The sequence below is a fragment of the Haliotis asinina genome, chromosome 5 (assembly GCF_037392515.1).
Source record: "Haliotis asinina isolate JCU_RB_2024 chromosome 5, JCU_Hal_asi_v2, whole genome shotgun sequence".
Classification (NCBI taxonomy): Eukaryota; Metazoa; Mollusca; class Gastropoda; order Lepetellida; family Haliotidae; genus Haliotis; species Haliotis asinina.
Window position 1 is genome coordinate 24829496 of NC_090284.1, and position 22276 is coordinate 24851771.

Consider the following 22276-nt stretch of genomic DNA (forward strand, 5'->3'; position numbering starts at 1 on the left):
ACCTTTCGGACATTTTCTCGGCTGTTTTTGATTTTAGTGATTTTGGTTTATTCTATAAATCCTTACTCATTTTGGCATTTTCGGACAAGATTTGAGGATATTTTTCTAAATATATATTTGACACATATCAGATATAGCTATTAAATATTGCTTTTACTTTCTAGGTGATTTGTTGGGTTTTTTTTCTTGTTTTGTTTTTGTGTTAGATACTCCTGCCTTCTCAGATGTTCTGTATCTGGGATACATGAACATTTTGGCGCACCATCATCGTTCTGCCTGCGTGTGTGTTAGTGAGTGAGAGTGGTTTATGTCCACTGGTACCACACCAGGATGATGGATCCAAATACAATAATGATATTGGCCGAAAGAGAAATTTCCATAGAATATGCTTATGTCTGTGCGTGAGTAATCATTTTGTAGTTATTAATGGATCAGTAAAAACATCATTTGCTTGCCTCAACGACCCATGACGTCAGAGCAGGGTACCAGGTGTGAGCTGAAGGAAGTCTGTTCTACAGTGTTTTAGTAGATTCTGCCAGCAGGATTCTTTTCTGCAGGATTCCAGTTTGCGGAGGTAGTTATGGAGACCACATTTATCGAAACCTCCATGTGAAAACCCCAAATATATACAAATATCACAATATTCTGTCAACGGAGATGCTCTAGAGCATCACCATGTCAGTAGTTGTATCTGCATTGGATTATGCACCTTTCCTACATCAACATGTGTCTGAAAAGTATAAATGTACTAATTTAGGTGATCTTTCGACTTTCCTAAGAGAAATCACTTTAAGAGCAGTGTTTATGATACTTGAAATATTGTATATCAGATAAAAGGACACTCTAGAAATCATATATCTGAAGTGAAAGTGATTCATAGACACATATGATATAGTGGAGAATATGTAATGAACCTTGATTTGATCAGAGACTTTTGTGAGGTACCTTTCTGTCCACAGGTTGAAGATAGGCGACTCTCCAATCACTAGAGATGTATCAGGGATGCATCCAACGTCCAAGAGACCCTCTCCAGTTGAAGTGTACTGTGCCTGTCTTGAACATGTGTCACTAAAATATAATAAAATCCATCGAATCATAACTTGAGTTTCTATTTAGCTCACACTGCAAACTCATGTTTTCTAATTCTGAACACTGTGAGAACACCCTTCCTGTAACAGATTTAGAATCAGTTGGTGTGTTCTGATTCCGACACTTTGTGTTCAGAAGATTCATGATACCCCTAGACGCCTCAGATACAGTAACAGATTTAGAACGTCCTTTAAGTGTTCTGAGCCTTATTTCAGAACACTAGTGTTTTCAAACGTAATTCCACCAGCCTAACATAAATGAATAAAAACAACAATGTGAAATTATTCAACACTGAACACCTATACTGAATACGAAAATGTGTTATGGTTATTATCCCTTTGCTAGACCGCGGAGGGCAAAATGGAGTGTAGGAGAAGAAGCTAACTTTAACAGCAACATTTCATTCGTGCACATCTCATGATATCTGTAGTTAAAGTCGCACATGACTGATGAGAACACTGAAAATAGAGCTCCAGTATATCAGGTTCAGGCGAGGGTGAGATAACTTCCCCTGTTTCTCTGAACCTTCAAAAGTATCATTATGCTATCGGATAGCTCAAAGGGAAAATGTACTACATGATCATCAGTTTCACCTCTCATGACACGGAATTAGCCATGATGCTACCGGCGACATTCACGACGTGAGCTGCAATGTGGAGGCCAGTCAGAGCATCATCACCTCTGACGAAAACCACGACTTTTGAACCCTCAGAGACTTTTGTCTTCAGAGCCCCGTGAATCTCATCCACGGTCACATCCTGCTCACTTGTGACTGAGTGAAAACACCGTTTTCTATCACTCACAGTGAAACACATAAAACGTTTCACTAAAGGATTTAGTCAGTACAAAACCCGTTCCATTTTGTAATAAGATGCAATTCATGTTTGTGCTTTGTGGACGAATCTTTGTAACTACCTACTCAATGATGCGTTTCCTTACACAACGGTATATAAGTGTGTATTTTGTGAATTTTATAGCCAAAAGTTAGCTATCTAACTAGGACTACGGTGTAGCCGATAGTTGACAATCTAAGTAGGACTAAGGTGTAGCCGATAGTTGACAACCTAAGTAGGACTAAGGTGTAGCCGATAGTTGACAACCTAAGTAGGACTAAGGTGTAGCCGATAGTTGACAACCTATGTAGGACTAAGGTGTAGCCGATAGTTGACAATCTAAGTAGGACTAAGGTGTAGCCAATAGTTGACAACCTATGTAGGACTAAGGTGTAGCCGATAGTTGACAACCTATGTAGGACTAAGGTGTAGCCGATAGTTGACAATCTAAGTAGGACTAAGGTGTAGCCAATAGTTGACAACCTATGTAGGACTAAGGCGTAGCTGATAGTTGACAACCTATGTAGGACTAAGGTGTAGCCGATAGTTGACAATCTAAGTAGGACTAAGGTGTAGCCGATAGTTGACAACCTAAGTAGGACTAAGGTGTAGCCGATAGTTGACGATCTAAGTAGGACTAAGGTGTAGCCGATAGTTGACAATCGAAGTAGGACTAAGGTGTAGCCGATAGTTGACAACCTATGTAGGACTAAGGTGTAGCCGATAGTTGACAATCTAAGTAGGACTACGGTGTAGCCGATAGTTGACAACCTATGTAGGACTAAGGCGTAGCTGATAGTTGACAACCTATGTAGGACTAAGGTGTAGCCGATAGTTGACAACCTATGTAGGACTAAGGTGTAGCCGATAGTTGACAACCTAAGTAGGACTAAGGTGTAGCCGATAGTTGACAACCTATGTAGGACTAAGGTGTAGCCGATAGTTGACAATCGAAGTAGGACTAAGGTGTAGCCGATAGTTGACAACCTATGTAGGACTAAGGTGTAGCCGATAGTTGACAATCTAAGTAGGACTAAGGTGTAGCCAATAGTTGACAACCTATGTAGGACTAAGGCGTAGCTGATAGTTGACAACCTATGTAGGACTAAGGTGTAGCCGATAGTTGACAATCTAAGTAGGACTAAGGTGTAGCCGATAGTTGACAACCTAAGTAGGACTAAGGTGTAGCCGATAGTTGACAACCTATGTAGGACTAAGGTGTAGCCGATAGTTGACAACCTATGTAGGACTAAGGTGTAGCCGATAGTTGACAACCTATGTAGGACTAAGGTGTAGCCGATAGTTGACAATCTAAGTAGGACTACGGTGTAGCCGATAGTTGACAACCTATGTAGGACTAAGGCGTAGCCGATAGTTGACAACCTATGTAGGACTAAGGTGTAGCCAATAGTTGACAACCTATGTAGGACTAAGGCGTAGCTGATAGTTGACAACCTATGTAGGACTAAGGTGTAGCCGATAGTTGACAATCTAAGTAGGACTAAGGTGTAGCCGATAGTTGACAACCTAAGTAGGACTAAGGTGTAGCCGATAGTTGACGATCTAAGTAGGACTAAGGTGTAGCCGATAGTTGACAATCGAAGTAGGACTAAGGTGTAGCCGATAGTTGACAACCTATGTAGGACTAAGGTGTAGCCGATAGTTGACAATCTAAGTAGGACTACGGTGTAGCCGATAGTTGACAACCTATGTAGGACTAAGGCGTAGCTGATAGTTGACAACCTATGTAGGACAAAGGTGTAGCCGATAGTTGACAACCTATGTAGGACTAACGTGTAGCCGATAGTTGACAACCTAAGTAGGACTAAGGTGTAGCCGATAGTTGACAACCTATGTAGGACTAAGGTGTAGCCGATGGTTGACGATCTAAGTAGGACTAAGGTGTAGCCGATAGTTGACAATCTAAGTAGGACTAAGGTGTAGCCGATGGTTGACAACCTATGTGGGACTAAGGTGTAGCCGATAGTTGACGATCTAAGTAGGACTAAGGTGTAGCCGATAGTTGACGATCTAAGTAGGACTAAGGTGTAGCCGATAGTTGACAATCTAAGTGGGACTACGGTGTAGCCGATAGTTGACAATCTAAGTAGGACTAAGGTGTAGCCGATAGTTGACAACCTAACTAGGACTAAGGTGTAGCCGGATCTGGGCCTAGATTTTCGAAGCGCTCTCCGCGCTAACGTAGTTGTAAGTGCTATACATTAACATGACGACTATCTTAGATCTAAGATAGTTTCGAAAATTAGGCTCAGAAGTGGTGTCTCCGTTTTGTTGAGTGCGTCTTTGGCAGCAGCACCAGCCATTGTGTTACCATGGATACCGTTTTGGCTTGGAAACCAACAGAAGACGATGTCATATTGGCAAGAAACAAGTTCATTATGCAATTCACTAATGTAACATATATTTTACATCCAATGAAATACAGCTGTATTCGAATCAAGGCAGTCAAACGACCTGAGGTACCGTTTGAATATTCCCTAATGTATGATATCATTACTTGTCTATTCCCACTCTACTTCTTTCCTTGATATCACAAAATAAATGATTGATGTCATTAATACCTATTGATAGTAAAGATTCTATTTTTAGATAACAGTCAATGATTGACACATGTAGCTACGAAACGACAGGTGTGTAACACACACATGGCTCGACAAATTCAAAATACACATTGTAAAGTATTGGGGACATTTTTACTGAATCTCAAGTTTTAACTTTACGAATCATGTACTTTACAGAAAACATATTTCATCTAAAAAGGTAAATCCATTCCATATTATATGTTGTCATACGACGAGAGACTTTTTTTTCGAGATGTGCCTCCATGGGTGTGAGAATGCATGCAGTATGAACCCCAGTTTGGAACAATGTGACTGGAACTTTAATTGTGTAACACAATGTGCATGCATCAGGAACGAGTTAGCTTAATTTAACGCCACAGCCAGCAACGTTCCAGCTATCATGGTGGCGGCCTGTAAGCAATTGAAGGGGTTAGAATAAAAAGGAGGTTCAAGCCAATTTTTAAAAATATTTTTTGTTTGTTTTAGTATTTGAATCAGTTGAAAACAATGTATGCAAATGTTTGCCAAACAGTCTTTGAAATGTCAAAGGCAAGGAAAATAAAATGATTTTTGTGCGTAACGAAAATAGCAATTCAAAAATATTTTAAAAAGCTCAAGTTATGAAGAAATGCAATAAATGTAGTTAACCCTGTTGTTATTCTAACCCCTTCAGTTGAGAATGGACTAGACAAGTCAGTGATCAAGAGCACGAGCATCGATCTACGCAATCGGGAAACGATGACATGTGTCAAGTTACCGAGCCTGACCACCCGAACCCCATTAGTCGCTTCTTACGACAAGCATGGATTACTGTAGAATAATTCTTCACCGGTTTCAGTTAGGAAGTGCATACAGAACACTATCAATATGCATTTTCCATCAATGTTATCACTATTAACAGATGCGAATTGGGTGTCTCGCTGATAATTGCCATTTGCCTAAGAATCAGGCACATTTTAACTTGTTCACTGGTCACGAGGGGGCATGGGCTCAGTGAACGTAAACAACCATTAAGGGTACATCAACCCATGGCCCCTGAGAGACCAGTGAACAAATTATGTTGTAGCCATTGATAGATTTTGCGAAACATTGGTAATTTCCGTACATCAATGTCAATGTTATTCGAGATAGAGAATCAATACTGGGTCAGAGCTTTACAAGATATATTTCCCCGGGGACGACCCAAAGCTTACACCCTCTTCTGCAAGGCACCAGAGGAATGCGGAAAGATGCAAGTCATGACATTCACAGAGCTACAGGATCCTCGTTGTAATATAGACTTAGGCAATGACGTATTTGTGACAACCAAGATGTGGTAGGGGCAGCTGAACACTCACATTAGAGAGTAGTATGTGTTTTCCGGCGGAAAGTCCTACCCTACTCGTCGTGGCATCATGCTTACCTTGACACATTGGCTGGAACTTCGTGGAGTCCATTTCAAGCTTCAGGGGACCCTCGGTCATGGAAGGACCCATGATTATACTCATATGGGAGGCAATTTGTATCCTACTTTGGAACCAAATGGTGGTGCCTCTTATGTTTTGAACCAATTCACTTTGCCTTGTCTTATCACCTGTAGCATCTGACAATGACAGCGGGTTAGTAACTTACATTTGACTAAAGTGAATGGCTCCATCTGAAACTGAAAATGGTACTACAGAATGAATTATATTTGCTGCTAAACGTTCATGCTGCGGTGTCTCTTTTGCCCTTTTGAAAAACAGGCATTCTGTATTTAATAGTGTGGCTGGGATTTGCGCAGGGTACGGATGTAACCTCCCGTCAACTTCCCGTACTTCTATGAGGATCTCGCGAGATTTATGACGTCGCTATGACGACAGTTTCACTTTTGATGCCGCCATATTGACGCTATCAAACCTCTGTTATACTGCTGAATTACTGCTGACATTTGCCTCACGATCTGCTCATCACCAGTTGTTGTCACTATGAACTCCTACACCCAAGGTATTTCTTTATTTCTACAGTAGCTAATTGTTGCCATTTTTGCTTTCTTTTATGACTTATCTACGTTTTTCCTCCTGATGTAGGGAAACGATGAAATTTCCAGAACATCATGGCTGGATGCCATGGAAGACTAATCAATGTTATAAATCTGTTTGCGTCACTCATGGCCTTATAGAATGTTTATAAACGACAGGAAAACAACAAATACCTCACACAGCTATGTAATAAATAATCAGTTTACGCTCATAACTAGTGATTATGCAGATTCAGTTGTGTCCGTCGCCCTGTCAGCTTTGTTTCTCACAGTGGTAAATTATCCTAAATTGGTTTCATATATAAGTACGTTGAAGCCTAACTTACTAACATATATACACATAAATCTAATATTGTTGGTCCTGGAGGTTCTCACTCTTCTTGAGCTGCCTTATAATTTTGTGAAAACTAAACTAAACTAAACAGTCACCAGTATCTGAAAAGTATCAGGATTCTGTGAGCACTTCGATAACAAGATTAAAAGTCAGACCAGTCCGTGACAAATCAACTTAATGTTAACTCAACCAGAATGTCAACATGCTCAACCAAGTATTATTATACATTATTATTATTATATTATTAATTATTATTAATATACTATTCTTTGAAAATACACAGCAGTGAATGATTGTGAGGTTCAGATTTTCCGAAGATCCTGGTCAAGTAGTTAGAAAATAGCTGAGTGCATCAACTCCAAAAAAGCCATCTCTCCATCTCTCTCTCTCTCATTGTGAAAATTTAATACATCAATGATTTATAACCTGCTGACTTATTTGTACTCAGATGACAATGAGTCAACAGTATAGGTTTATAGGTTGCTCTTACTGATCATGACTCTCACATTCTCTCTCTCTCTCTCTCTCTCTGTTTTCATTATGAAATATTAATACAATGACTTATAACACAAAGACATATAGAAGTGCTGACTTATTTGTACTCAGATGACAATGAGTCAACAGTATAGGTTTATAGGTTGCTCTTACTGATCATGACTCTCACATTCTCTCTCTCTCTCTGTTTTCATTATGAAATATTAATACGACTTATAACACAAAGACATATAGAAGTGCTGACTTATTTGTACTCAGATGACAATGAGTCAACAGTATAGGTTTATAGGTTGCTCTTACTGATCAAGTTAACCCCATGGATGCCACATATATGTCCATATATGTTCTTCTTCACCTCTCACTTTGAAGTTCAATAAAATTCTAAATATACCGCGCAAATTCCAAGTTTCTTGATACCATCCACTATTATCTCAGACCATGCTAAAGTGCTTAAAATTGCCTTTCAAAATAGGCTTAATCGTAAATGTCGACATTTTTCGGACTATACAAAATCGCCAGTCAAAGCGTTATTTGCTGTATGTTTTGAAAAGCGAAAATCGGATAAATACTGTGAGTATTAAAATGAGCAAATTTATGATCACTGATATCAAGTTTTCATGTAGCCAGTAACGATAATTCTGAAACGTCGTCGATGAACCCAGAATCCGTTGCGATGTTTTCGAAAATACACTTAAACGAACGCTGAAGTCCAACATCCAGCCGTGTAATCATTGCTTACAATGGCTCAATACGCTTAGAACACTTTGTGTTCAGGGGAAACGTATCGTAGCAAGAAATAGCAAATTGAAAATAGATACAATGCAATCATTTGATAATTCCTACGAAACTGTCAAACTTTTCGTGCAGCGTGAAGCCATGGCTGACGCAAAGTCACGCAGAACGACAATGGTACTTATCGGCATTTGTGTCGCCCTCCGTCATTTAAAATGTAAACGAAAAAACATATAACAACACACAGTTAGTCAGAATAATTCTTATTACTAACATCTCACATTTATGTACAAAAGATCCCTGAATCAAGGAAAGAGTCCTCTCAAAATCCTGTGTACCCTTGTCAGCACAGCCGCCATTTTGAAAGAGATCGGTCATTGGTGGTGATGTCACACGTCAACATTGTTACACATATCAGGCCATTTCTTTAAGCGGAATGTCGGTTGAAGAAGAGTAAACACAATGGCACTATCATTCCGATTGAACTTTCAGTACTGTGATTTATATTTAGATATTTTTTCATGAAACTGATTTCAGTATCTACATAAATTTATTATGTCCATGTTCAACATACAAATGTGGATATAGGGTATACGTTTTATTCTTTGAAAGCTTTTGATTGTTTGAATAAAATTTACATGGGAAATTGACTCAGTAAGTGCACTATAACACATTTTAAGTCTCTGCACAACTACTAGAAGATCACACGTAGCCAGTGCTGGAGAATGTGCTTTAGTTCCTGTAATGTACAATATTCAGTACGTTGGTACAAATATTGCAGTTTCATATAAACAGGTTAATAAATAGCATTTAATTCAACCTTATAAGTGAAAATGATAATATTAATGAAAATGAATTGCATATTTTTTAAATGTATGGGCACACAAAGGAATTGTCTTTCTCATTACATTGGTTTGTGTCGTTTTTATATACATAACAATTATGAAAATTGATTGACCAGGTGCGAGTTTGTCAAAAACGTTTTACGATTCATTATCATTATTTTAGATAATAAAGTCAATTCAAATTCGATTAAAACAAATTTTGACGGGAGAATATTTAACTCAAACAATATTTATACGAAATTTTAAAACAAATTATATATATAAACCAGGTCATGTCTTAATTTGGACAAACCGTACGGCCATATTCCACACTAAAAAAGCGATCTCTTTGTACCTTCGATTGCAAAGTTATGAAGTGAAATAATTACATAATCATAAGAGGAAAAGTTTATATCCTAAATGAATATTCAGGGGTGGTGTAATTTTCATTTACACTAAATTGATGCCAGACAAATGCGCGTGTTTCTCACAATGCGATACGTACTAATACCGTCTAATTGTTAATATATTCAGGGCACTATTTCAGTGGTAAAGCCATTCATTTTATGTTTTGTCTACAAAGTGTTGAATTCTGCCACAAAAGCCGAAACCTTTTACACAGCGGACATTAGGTTACATATATACTAATCAGCAAACCAGTGTCGTCTTTTTCCGACGTCACAAAATGCACAAATGCACATGCCATGACGTCAACTAAAATCTGGCATTATTTCAGTTATTTCATTACATTTGAAGATGTGTCTGTTACTCCGTTAATAATGAGGCAAAATTAACCAAAATACATCTACACAAACAGGAAAATATGGGAATCTAATAACTATATTGTGTATCGGATAGGGCCATCCAAATCGGTGTTACCTGCTTTCTGATGTAGTACAATGGCATCTTTTCTTACAAAACTATTAAACTACCAAAAGGTATTCACATTAAGGATCTTTGTATTGTAATAGTCTAGTTCAATTTGAACAAAACATAACGAAAATATACTGTCCGTATCCACAACAAATTCTCACCATGTGATCTGAGTTACATTGACCTAATGTAAAGCATAGCGGAATTATGCCCCCTTATCTTTATACGTGCATGACCTCTCTGTCGATGTTTGGCGTCGATTTTTGACATTTATTGCACGTCATTTTTGATTTTGTGCACATGACGTTATGCATTACCATATAAATCCATTTCATATACACTTATGTCGTTCAGATATCAAGCTGTATTTTCTTCGCTCACACTTTCCGTAAAAATGACAAATTTAAAAAATCGTAGCACAGTGCTTTTATTGGTGAAGGATAAAAAAAACGAACAAATTTCCTGTTTTGGACAACATTTAGCGGTGTCTATTTCTCAAAGCTCTGGGGTAGTCGCATTTCTACATTTCTGTGCAATTTTATAGTCGTACACAGATCCAAGGCAACTTCACTTAAAAAGAAAAAAAAAAAAAGAAAAAAAAAAAAAGAAAAAAGAAAAACCTAGGCATAAAAGGGGATAAACCATACATCAGTCAAACATATTTTATGAACGTCAGTTTTGCTCTCAGCATGGCTGTTTGTTAAAATGTAATTAAGTTAAATGCAAAATCATATACACAGAATATATAACAGCTTATTATGCTAATAAGTACATATGTTAGACTTAAAGTGCCATGCTTAATTATTTTGCGTTACTTATTTTAATGTCCCACTAACGATCAGTGAGGGCTAGTGAATCCATTTGTTGTTGAAGGTTTCAAGGTCCTCGTTCACTAATGGTCGGTTAGGGCTTAATGAATCCAGTTGTTGTTGAAGGTTTGATACAGTAGGGTTCTCTTTGTTTTTTGGTTATTTTTAAGACTTCCATTCCTTCTTTCCTCACAGCTCTTGACCTTGTGATCAGGTTCCCTTTGAACTTTGACATCTGGGCCCCTCCTCGTCAAGTGGGTGTTTAAGGGAATCTGTTACTTCATCATACTGTAAAAGTGAATTTGTGTGTGTCTATTATTTTGTGTATGGACCTATCCATTGTATCAGTTACTAACACAAAGCCATATCAACACATTATTGTTGAGTTGAGCACTATTGTTAATGTGTTTTTGCAGTAAATACCCATATCTTAATCACATTTTCCATTACTACTTTGTGATCATGGCTGTATCAACCAATTATGCACATCTACCCTTTCCCCCTACTTCCATCTTCTGTCACTCTCTAGTTTTCCTTGTCTCCTTTCCTGTCAGCGTCCTACTGGGAGATACATGACCATCCTTGAACCCCTGTCTGAGCTGCCCACCCCTTCCACCTCTCTCCCTGCCCCACTCTCTACCCCTATCCTCCGTGATGCCCCCCACTTCGTGGATATCAGCCTGGATGATGATACTCCAACCCAGTCCCCAGTTCGAGTTTTTCTGTCACGTGTGTCTGGATTCTTGAGAAGAGTGTTCCATGTCAAGATGGACGCTTAGAGTGACATCTTGCAATTGTTTGGATTCTTGAGGAGTGTATATGAGATGGACGCTTAGAGTGACATCTTGCAATTGTTTGGATTCTTGAGGAGTGTATATGAGATGGACGCTTAGAGTGACATCTTGCAATTGTTTGGATTCTTGAGGAGTGTATATGAGATGGACGCTTAGAGTGACATCTTGCAATTGTTTGGATTCTTGAGGAGTGTATATGAGGTGGACGCTTACAGTGACATCTTGCAATTGTTTGGATTCTTGAGGAGTGTGTGTACGATGGACGCTCAGAGTGACATCTTACAATTGTTTGGATTCTTGAAGTGTGTGTAGAAGATGAACGCTGAGAGTGACATCTTGCAATTGTGTGGATTCTTGAGGAGTGTGTAGAAGATGAACGCTCAGAGTGACATCTTGCAATTGTTTGGATTCTTGAGGAGTGTGTTCAAGATGTACACTTAGAGTGACATCTTACAATTGTTTGGATTCTTGTGGAGAGTGTTTAAGGTGGACGCTTAGAGTGATATAGTGTGTGATGGATGCCTAGAGCGGCATCCTGCAATCGTTTGGATTCTTGTAGAGTGTGTTCAGTATGATGGTTTAGAGTGACATCTTGAATAATGCCACTGAATGCTAAATACAATATGTATACAATCCTAAATACAATATGTTTGGCAACCTTCTATATTTTTTTACCTTTCGGACATTTTTGCGGCTGTTTTGGATTTTAGTGATTTTGGTTTTTTTCTTTAAATCCTTGCTCATTTTGATCTTTTCGGACGACATTTTTCTAAATATATATTTGACACATATCAGATATAGCTATTAAATATTGCTTTTACTTTCTAGGTGATTTGTTGTGTTATTTCTTGTTTTGTTTTTGTGTTAGATACTCCTGCCTTCCCAGATGTTCTGTATCTGAGATACATGAACATTTTGGCGCACCATCATCGTTCTGCCTGCGTCTGTGTTAGTGAGTGAGAGTGGTTTATGCCCACTTTTAGAAATACTGGTACCACCACACCAGGATGATGGATCCAAATACAATACTAACAGTGGCCGAAAGAGAATTTTCCATTGAATATGCTTATGTCTGTGCGTGAGTAATCATTTTGTAGTTATTAATGGATCAGTGAAAACATCATTCGCTTGCCTCAATAATGTTTCTGGATCCCCTCCAATGTTAAATAGATGGGCAGATGTACACTAGAGGGGGTCCTCGCTGAATTTGATGAGTCAAAACACTCCAAAACCCTCTCATGAGCCAACACTGCATGGCGTCAGAGCAGGGTACCAAGTGTCAGCTGAAGGAAGTCTGTTCTACAGTTTTTAGTAGACTCTGCCAGCAGGAATCGTTTCTGCAGGATTCCAGTTTGATGAGGTAGTTACGGAGACCACATTTATCGAAACCTCCATGTGAAAACCTCAAATATATACAAATATCACAATATTCTGTCAACGGAGATGCTCTAGATCATCACCATGTCAGTAGTTGTGTCTGCATTGGATGTTGCACCTTTCTTAGATCAACATGTGTGTGAAAAGTATAAACGTAATAATTTAGGTGATCTTTCGACTTTCCTAAGAGAAATCACTTTAAGAGCAGTGTTCATGACACTTGAAATATTGTATATCAGACAAAAGGACACTCTAGAAATCATATATCTGAAGTGAAAGTGATTCATAGGCACATATGATATAGTGGAGAATATGTAATGAACCTTGATTTGATCAGATACTTTTGTGATGTACTTTTCTGTTCACAGGTTGAAGATAGGCGACTCTCCAATCACTAGAGATGTATCACGGATGTAGCCAACGTCCAAGAGACCCTCTCCAGTTGAAGTGTACTGTGCCTGTCTGGAACATGTGTCACTAAAATATAATAAAATCCATCGAATCATAACTTGAGTTTCTATTTAACTCACACTGTAAACTTACGTGTGCTAATGCTGAACACAGTGAGAACACCCTTCCTGTGACAGATTTAGAATCAGTTGGTGTGTTCTGACACTTTGTGTTCATAAAATTCATGATACCCCTGGCCGCCTCAGATACAGTAACAGATTTAGAACGTCCTTTAAGTGTTCTGAGCCTTATTTCAGAACACTAGTGTTTTCAAACGTAATTCCACCAGCCTAACATGAATGAATAAAAACAACAATGTGAAATTATTCAACACTGAACACCTATACTGAATACGAAAATGTGTTATGGTTATTATCCCTTTGCTAGACCGCGGAGGGCAAAATGGAGTGTAGGAGAAGAAGCTAACTTTAACAGCAACATTTCATTCGTGCACATCTCATGATATCTGTAGTTATAGTCGCACATGATTGATGAGAACACTGAAAACAGAGCTCCAGTATCTCAGGTTCAGGCGAGAGTGAGACAACTTCCCCTATTTCTCTGAACCTTCAAAACTATCATTATGCTATTTGATAGCTCAAAGGGAAAATGTAGTACATGGCCATGACAAGGAATGAGCCATGATGCTACCGGCGACATTCACCTCGCATGACGACGTGAACAGCAATGTGGAGGCCAGCCAGACCATCATCACCTCTGACGAAAGTCACGACTTTTGAACCCTCAGAGACATTTGTCTTCAGAGCCCTGTGAATCTCATCCACGGTCACATCCTGCTCACATCTGACTGAATGAAAACAGGTTTCTATCACCCACAGTGAAACACATAAAAGGGTTCACTAAAGGATTTAGTCAGTACAAAACTCGTTCCATTTTGTAATAACATGCGATTCATGTTTGTACTTTGTGGAAGAATCTTTATAACTACCTACTCAGTGATGCGTTTCCTTACACAACAGGGTATATAAGTGTGTAATTCGTGAATTTTATAGCCGATAGTTAGCTATCTAACTAGGACTAAGATGTAGCCGATAGCTGACTATCTGAGAAGGACTAAAGTGTAGCCGATAGTTGACTATCCAAGAAGGACTAAGGTGTAGCCCATCGTTGTTTTCATTACATAGTATCTATTTATACTCACTTGGAATTCCCATTTCCTTAACATGGGTCTCTGATGTAGCATATTATGATACCTTTTGTATCATTGGATGGGATCTGGGCCTAGATTTTCGAAGTGCTCTCCGCGCTAACGTAGTTGTAAATGCTATACATTAACATGACGACTATCTTAGATCTAAGAGAGCTTCGAAAATTAGACTCTGAAGTGGTGTCTCCGTTTTGTTGAGTGCGTCTTTGGCAGCAGCACCAGCCATTGTGTTACCATGGATACCGTTTTGGCTTGGAAACCAACAGAAGACGATGTCATATTGGCAAGAAACAAGTTCATTATGCAATTCAATAATGTAATATAGATTTTACATCCAATGAAATACAGCTGTATTCGAATCAAGGCAGTCAACAGACCTGAGGTACCGTTTGAATATTGTATGCTATCAATACTTGTCTGTACCCCCTCTACTTCTTTTCTTGATATCACAAAATAAATGATTTATGCCACTAATATCTATTGATAGTAAAGATTCTATTTTTAGATAACAGTCAATGATTGACTCATGTTGCTACGAATTGACAGGTGTGTAATACACACATGGCTCGACAAATTCAAAATACACATTGAAAAGTATTGGGGACATTTTTAATTGAATCCATTCCCTATTATATGTTGTCATACGACGAGAGACTTTTTTCGAGATGTGCCTCCCTGGGTGTGAGAATGCATGCAGTATGAACACCAGTTTGGAACAATGTGACTGGAACACAATGTGCATGCATTAGGAGCGAGTTAGTTTAGTTTAACGCCACAGCCAGCACCGTTCCAGCTATCATGGTGGCGGTCTGTAAGCAATATTGAAGGGGTTAGAATAAAAAAGAGGTTCAGTCCAATTTTTAAAAATATTTTTTTTGTTTTAGTATTTGAATCAGTTGAAAACAATGTATGCAAATGTTTGCCAAACAGTCTTTGAAATGTTAAAGACAAGGAAAATAAAATGATTTTTTGTGCGTAACGAAAATAGCAATTCAAAAATATTTTAAAAAGCTCCATTTATGAAGAAATGCAATAAATGTAGTTAACCCTGTTGTTATTCTAACCCCTTCAATTGAGTCTGGACTAGACAAGTCAGTGATCAAGAGCACGAGCATCGATCTACGCAATCGGGAAACGATGACATGTGTCAAGTTACCAAGCCTGAAAACCTGACCCCCGTTAGTCTCTTCTTATGACAAGTATGCATTACTGAAGAATAATTCTACACCGGTTTCAGTTAGGAAGTGCATACAGAACACTATCAATAGGCATTTTCCATCGATGTTATCATTATTGTTACGGTTAAGAATTTACCGTGACAACAATGTAACAAATCCCCTTGTAATCCAGCAAAACAGAACAAAGACAAGTTGTTTACCTTCAAATTCCATATTAATATGCAAGGAGAGCAAGGTATACAAAGTCACAAGTCAATATAACAATGCTAATTACAAATACAATTCTAGAGAGACAAAATCTAAGTCAGTGGGTCACAAAATACAATATAGCAAACTCACCAAAGTCTTGCTGTGAGAGAGCATCAACTATGGCAGAATGTCAACACAGCGATCGGTGCGACAGCAGATAATGTAGATTCAGGCGTTGACGGGATGTCAAGTGTTGGCAGTCACTCCAGCAAATATGAATGAATGGAGTGTGAGTGTCACCCTCTGCACGGCAACCAGCCTTTACATATATATTCATTTCCCGAAAGTTCGGGCACAAATGAACATGGTCAACACTGTAGAATGCCTCGAATACATAGACACATAGAAAACTAGGAGCAGATAAATTCCGGAAAACCAGAATGCTAAAAGTGTTGACCAGCTATTAAAACGAAATGTGACCCATCATATTAAATATTCAAAACACTAAATGTTGTGACCTAATAATAATAATTAATTAATTAATAACAAAAACATACTGAAAATACATACTAGCATTATTAACAGATGCGAATTGGGTGTCTCACTGATAATTGCCATTTGCCTAAGAATCAGGCACATTTTAACCTGTTCACTGGTCACGAGGGGGGCATGGGCTCAGGGAACGTTAACAACCATTAAGGATATATCAACCCATGGCCCCTGAGGGACCAGGGAACAACTTATATGTTGTAGCCATTGCTAGATTTTGCGAAACATCGGTAATTTCCGTATATCATACCTATGTCAATGTTATTCGAGATAGAGAATTAATACTGGGTCAGAGCTTTACTAGATATCCTTCCCCGGGGACGACCTAAAGCTTACACCCTCTTCTGCAAGGCACCGGAGAATGCGGAAAGATGCTAGTCATGACATTGTTATGACTGGAGACTCCAAGCGACAAGTCAGTGACAGAACTACAGGATCCTCGTTGTCATATAGACTTAGGCAATGACGTATTTGTGACAACCAAGATGTGGTAGGGGCAGCTGAACACTCACATTAGAGAGTAGTATGTGTTTTCCAGCAGAAAGTCCTACCCTACTCGTCGTGGCATCATGCTTACCTTGATACATTGGCTGGAACTTCGCGGAGTCCCCGGAACAGGCATGCGCAGAGGCCATATTTACATCGAAGCGAGCACTAACGCTGACCCCATTTTTGTTTACTAGGGCGAATAACTGCCGCTGTTTTATGGCCTTGTTTGACCTATTAAATTACCTTTGGATTATACTCGAGAATCAGCTCAAGACCTTCATTCCTCAACATTATTTTAGGGTCAGTATTATGTCATAGTATTGTCAACTGCAGTGTTTATTCATTTTCTAAAATCACGATATACAATTTCCCAGTGCTAACCGAATGTATGATGTTTTTGCTATCTTATATTTCAACAGAATGGGGGGTTTTACGGGGGCACCTGCCGCCCCCCCCCCCCCCCCCCCCCCTCCATTTCTTTTACATATTACTGATCATTTCTTTTCTATTCCTAATAAACAAAAAGAGGTAAGTTTATCTGATGTCTTATATCAAAACGCTTCACTTGCAGTACAAAAACAAAACCTCCGCTTGCATTAAATTCATCCAAATCCCGAACACCATTTTCTTTATTTTCAATTTCAGTCATTTTAAAGTATGCATGGTTTTTGGGGGGTCAAACGCACGGCGGATAAACGTAAGAAATGTAACAAAAGGATCATCAAAACAACGTAAATATTTTTACCTCACGATGAATTCCACAACATAACTATCATACAGTCCTTTCGCAGTTCCATACCTGGGCAGGGACCCTTTCACCACTCTCCACGTACTCGCAATTGTATTAGTGCACGCACCATTCTCTACATTCACAAATTCCTTACTATGATTTACTGTCACATGCTCGTATCCCATCTCATTCAAGTTGTGGTATTCCTAGTAACCCACTACCTTATTTGGAACATTCGACATGTGCGCCCACATTTGACCAATCAGAGAAAAGGAACGTCATGAGGATTTCCCTTTGATTACTAACGGTTAGATTGATGTTTTGAAGCATTACTAAAATTTGTGATTAAAACTCTCGTCTTTTAGACCACGTTTTAGATTAAAGTTTTGCCAGTAAACACGAAAATGACCTCTAAATTCGTCTAAAATGCCTCCTAACGAAGATCAGCCCGCTCTCGCGTGCTTTTCTTTTATAAATGACGCGTTGGGCGCGTCGCTTACTGCCAGAGGCAGTAAGCTCGCACCGAGGGCGCGTACACGTTACAATATAGAGCACTTCCGGGTGACTGCCGAAGGCAGGGACCCGTAAACTGCAGGTGTCCCTTTCCAGATGTTCGTGCAAGCACGATGTCTCATGTTTTGAACCAATTCACTTTGCCTCGTCTTTTCACCGGTAGCATCTGACAATAGCAGCAGAATGTAACCTACATTCGACTAAAGTGAATGGCTCTATCTGAAACTGAAAATGGTACTACAGAATGAATTATAGTAGCTGCTAAACTTTCATGCTGCGTCGTCTCTTATGTCCCATATAACCAACAGACATTCTGTATTTAATAATGTGGCTGGGATTTGCACAGGGTAAGGATGAAACCAGTCGTTAACTTCACGTAATGCTATGAGGATCTCGCGAGATTTATGACGTCGCTATGACGACAGTTTCACTTTTGATGCCGCCATATTGACGCTATCAAATCTCTGTCATATTGCTGAATTTCTGCTGACATTTTCCTCAAGATCTGCTCATCACCAGTTGTTGTCACCATGAACTCCTACACTCAAGGTATTTCTTTATTTCTACAGTAGCTAATTGTTGCCATTTTTGCTTTCTTTTATGACTTATCTACGTTTTTCCTCCTGATGTAGGGAAACGATGAAATTTCCATAACATCTTGCTGGATGCCATGGAAGACTACCCAATGTTGTAAATCTATCTGCTTTACTCATGGCCTCATAGAATGTCTATAAACGACAGGAATACAACATACGCTTCACACAATAAGTAATCAGTTTACGCTCATAACTAGTGATTATGCAGATTCAGTTGTGTCCGTCGCCCTGTCAGTGGTAAATTATCGTAAACTGTTTTCATATATAAGTACGTTACTGGTGTTTAGAATCCACAGTAATGAAGCCTAACTTACTAACGTACAGTTCAAACTACGCGAGTTCCAACCAAGCCACAAGCACGGCCAGTTCTTGTTCATGCAGCAAACCTAACTGAAGCCTAACTTACTAACATATTGTTCAAACTACCCGAGTTCCAACCGAGCCATAAACCAGTTCTTGTTCTTGCTGCAAAAATCAGGAACTGTTTCCAGAATGTGCAGTTTATACACATAAATCTAATATTGATTATGTTGGAAGTTCTCACTCTTCTTGAGCTGCCTCATAATTTTGTGTACCTGCTACCAGCTATAATGTATAAGGTCTTACCAATCAGAAGAAATGTTCCCTTTGTCCAATTTCTACTAAACGTTCGGAAACATCAGTATCCTGGCGTAATGGTTTTTCGGTCGGTTAACCCCCTGGATGCCACAGGGACATATAATTATGTCCTTCCTCTACATACCTCACTTGGAAGTCCAATAAAATTCTAAATATACCACGCACATAAAAATACTTCACACTTTTGAATTCTGCGGAAAAATCCCTGTTTCTTGATACCAACCACTATTATCTCAGACCAAACTGAAGTGCTTAAAATTGCCTTTCAAAATAGGCTTCATCGTAAATGTCGTCAATTTTCTAACTGTACAAAGTCGAGATTCACAGCGTTATTTCCAGTATGTTTTGAAATGTGAGAATCGGATAATTACTGGGAGTAATGAATTACTTGGTTAGTGTTTACAAAATCACGTTTCGAGAAGGCCGGTATTGAGACGCCTATAACATCACGTATATTTCATAGTCAGCTGCGACAAATGCATCATTGAATTCCCCAAACATCTTAGAATCAAATTACAAATGGTCTTTGTCACCAATACTGTCTAGGTAAAACGAAACGAAAGATAATTGTTATGAAAACGAACGCTGTGCTCGAAAGACAGCGCTTGTTTGAAATGTAAACAAAGAAAAAATCCAATTTTACATTGCGTAGCATTTTCGGAAATTTTCCAACATCCAACCGTCTAATCATTGCTTACAATGGCTCAATACGCTTAGTATATTCAGGGGAAGAGTATCGTAGCAAGAAATAGCAAATTAGAAATAGGTACAATGAAATAATTTGGTAATTCATAAGAAACTGTCAAACGTTTAGTGCAGCGTGACACCATGACTGACACAAAATCACGCAGAATGACAACGGTACTTATCGACATTTCTGGCTTCTTCCATCATTTCCAATGTAAGCGATAAAAACATATAACAATACACAGATAGTCAGAATAATTCTGATTACTTTCATCTCACATTTATGTACAAAAGATCCCTGAATCCAGTGTTCACGATGGAGTTTCAGGCTAACAGGACATTGGGTCCTGTAAGTTTCATATGTCTGTCTGACCCACAGAACCCATAGAATAAAGTAAAACAAACATTTCAGATATAACATTTATTATAACTTGCATTGAAATTATTAACAAATAATAGCATTATATGATAACAAACATAAGATTTATAAACAGCAAACCAGTTCCACATGCCACAAATAACAGCTTCGCACAAAGACATTGTGAAGTATTCAGTCAGACACTGGTGCTGGCGGGTTAGTGATTTCTATCTGACTACTGGCGAATCTGTCAGAGGGTCAGACACTATTCGTGAACACTGTGCATCAAGGAAAGAGCCCTAGCAAAACCCTGTGTACCCTTTTCAGCGAAGCTGCCATTTTGAAAGAAATCGGTCATCGGTAGTCACACGTCAACATTGTTGCACATATTAGTCCATTTCTTGAAGGTGAAGGTCGGCTGAAGAAGAATAATCACAATGGCACCATCATTCTGATTGCACTTTCAGTTTTGTTATTTATATGTTGCGTATCGTTCAGATATCAACATATTCTGTCCATGTTCAACATCATATCATCACACTTCATCATTCACACTTTCCGTCAAAATGACAAATTTACAAAATCGTAGCACAGTACTTTTACTGGTGTAGGATAAAAACGCAGAAATTTACCTTTTTTAACTGTGGCATCCAGGGGGTTAACGCACACAAAAGTTTTTTTTACAACATTTAGCGGTGTCTATTTCTCAAAGCCCTTGGGTAAATATTCTACATTTCAGTGCAATTTTATAGCCGTTCGCAGATCCAGGGTCACACGAACGCAATTCTCGCACAACGTTCACTTTTAAAAAAACAAACAAACCAAAAAACAAAAAAACCCCAAAAAACTCGGCACCCAAGGAGTAAGATTTAACATCAGTCAAACATGGCTGTTTTTATGCCGTGATACATTGATACTATGTATCTTATGAAGATCAGTTTTGCTCTCAGCATGGTTGTTTGTTAAAATGTAAATGAGTTAAATGCATAATCATATATACAGAATATATAGCTAATGACAGCTTAGTAGATGTTAGACGTAAAGTGTCACCTAATCATTGGGTGTTACTTATTTTAATGTCCCACTAATGATCAGTTAGGGCTTAATGAATCCATTTGTTGTTGAAGGTTTGATACAGTAGGGTTCTGTTTGTTGTGTGGTTATTTCTAAGACTTTGATTCCTTCTTTCCTCACAGCTCTTGACCTTGTGATCAGGTTCCCTTTGAACTTTGACATCTGGGCCCCTCCTCGTCAAGTGGGTGTTTAAGGGAATCTGTTACTTCATATTGTAAAAGTGAATATGTGGGTTTTTTTGTGTATGGACCTATCCATTGTATCAGTTTATTGCTGTTTATTTTGGCACTATTGTCAATATGTTTTTGCAGTAAATACCGATATCTAAATCACATCTTCCATTAATACATTGCAATCATGGATCTATCAACCAGTTATGAACATCTACCCTTTCCCCCTACTTCCATCTTCTGTCACTCTCTAGTTTTCCTTCTCTCCTTTCCTGTCAGCGTCCTACTGGGAGATACATGACCATCCTTGAACCCCTGTCTGAGCTGCCCACCCCTCCCACCTCTCTCCCTGCCCCACTCTCTACCCCCATCCTCCGTGATGCCCCCCACTTCGTGGATATCAGCCTGGATGACGATACTCCAACTCAGTCCCCAGTTCGAGTCTTTCTGTCACGTGTGTCTGGATTCTTGAGAAGAGTGTTCCATGTCAAGATGGACGCTTAGAGTGACATCTTACAATTGTTTGGATTCTTGAGGAGTGTGTGTAAGATGAACGCTGAGAGTGACATCTTGCAGTTGTTTGGATTCTTGAGGAGTGTGTGTAAGATGGACGCTGAGAGTGACATCTTGCAGTTGTTTGGATTCTTAAGGAGTGTGTGTAAGATGGACGCTGAGAGTGACATCTTGCAGTTGTTTGGATTCTTAAGGAGTGTGTGTAAGATGGACGCTGAGAGTGACATCTTGCAGTTGTTTGGATTCTTAAGGA

The 22276-nt window shown here is 38.9% G+C and overlaps 2 protein-coding genes across 2 annotated transcripts; both read left to right on the forward strand.

The window, feature by feature from the left end:
• The first annotated feature begins 6450 nt into the window (after positions 1-6450).
• LOC137284748 (uncharacterized) lies at positions 6451-11349 on the forward strand. The gene is made up of 3 exons (XM_067816686.1): positions 6451-6469; positions 10766-10824; positions 11125-11349. The coding sequence occupies exons 1-3, from the start codon at positions 6451-6453 to the stop codon at positions 11347-11349; spliced, it is 303 nt and encodes a 100-aa protein (XP_067672787.1).
• A 7188-nt stretch (positions 11350-18537) lies between these two features.
• LOC137284818 (uncharacterized) lies at positions 18538-22014 on the forward strand. Its single transcript, XM_067816813.1, has 3 exons — positions 18538-18556; positions 21463-21521; positions 21790-22014. The coding sequence occupies exons 1-3, from the start codon at positions 18538-18540 to the stop codon at positions 22012-22014; spliced, it is 303 nt and encodes a 100-aa protein (XP_067672914.1).
• Positions 22015-22276: the final 262 nt, after the last annotated feature.

What these genes read in the sequence shown, in the direction of transcription:
- LOC137284818 (XM_067816813.1), top strand. An exon ending in TCTGGGCCCCTCCTCGTCAA is followed by an intron (nt 21,522 to 21,789) that starts GTGGGTGTTTAA and finishes CTTTCCTGTCAG; the next exon opens with CGTCCTACTGGGAGATACAT.
- LOC137284748 (XM_067816686.1), top strand. An exon ending in TCTGGGCCCCTCCTCGTCAA is followed by an intron (nt 10,825 to 11,124) that starts GTGGGTGTTTAA and finishes CTTTCCTGTCAG; the next exon opens with CGTCCTACTGGGAGATACAT.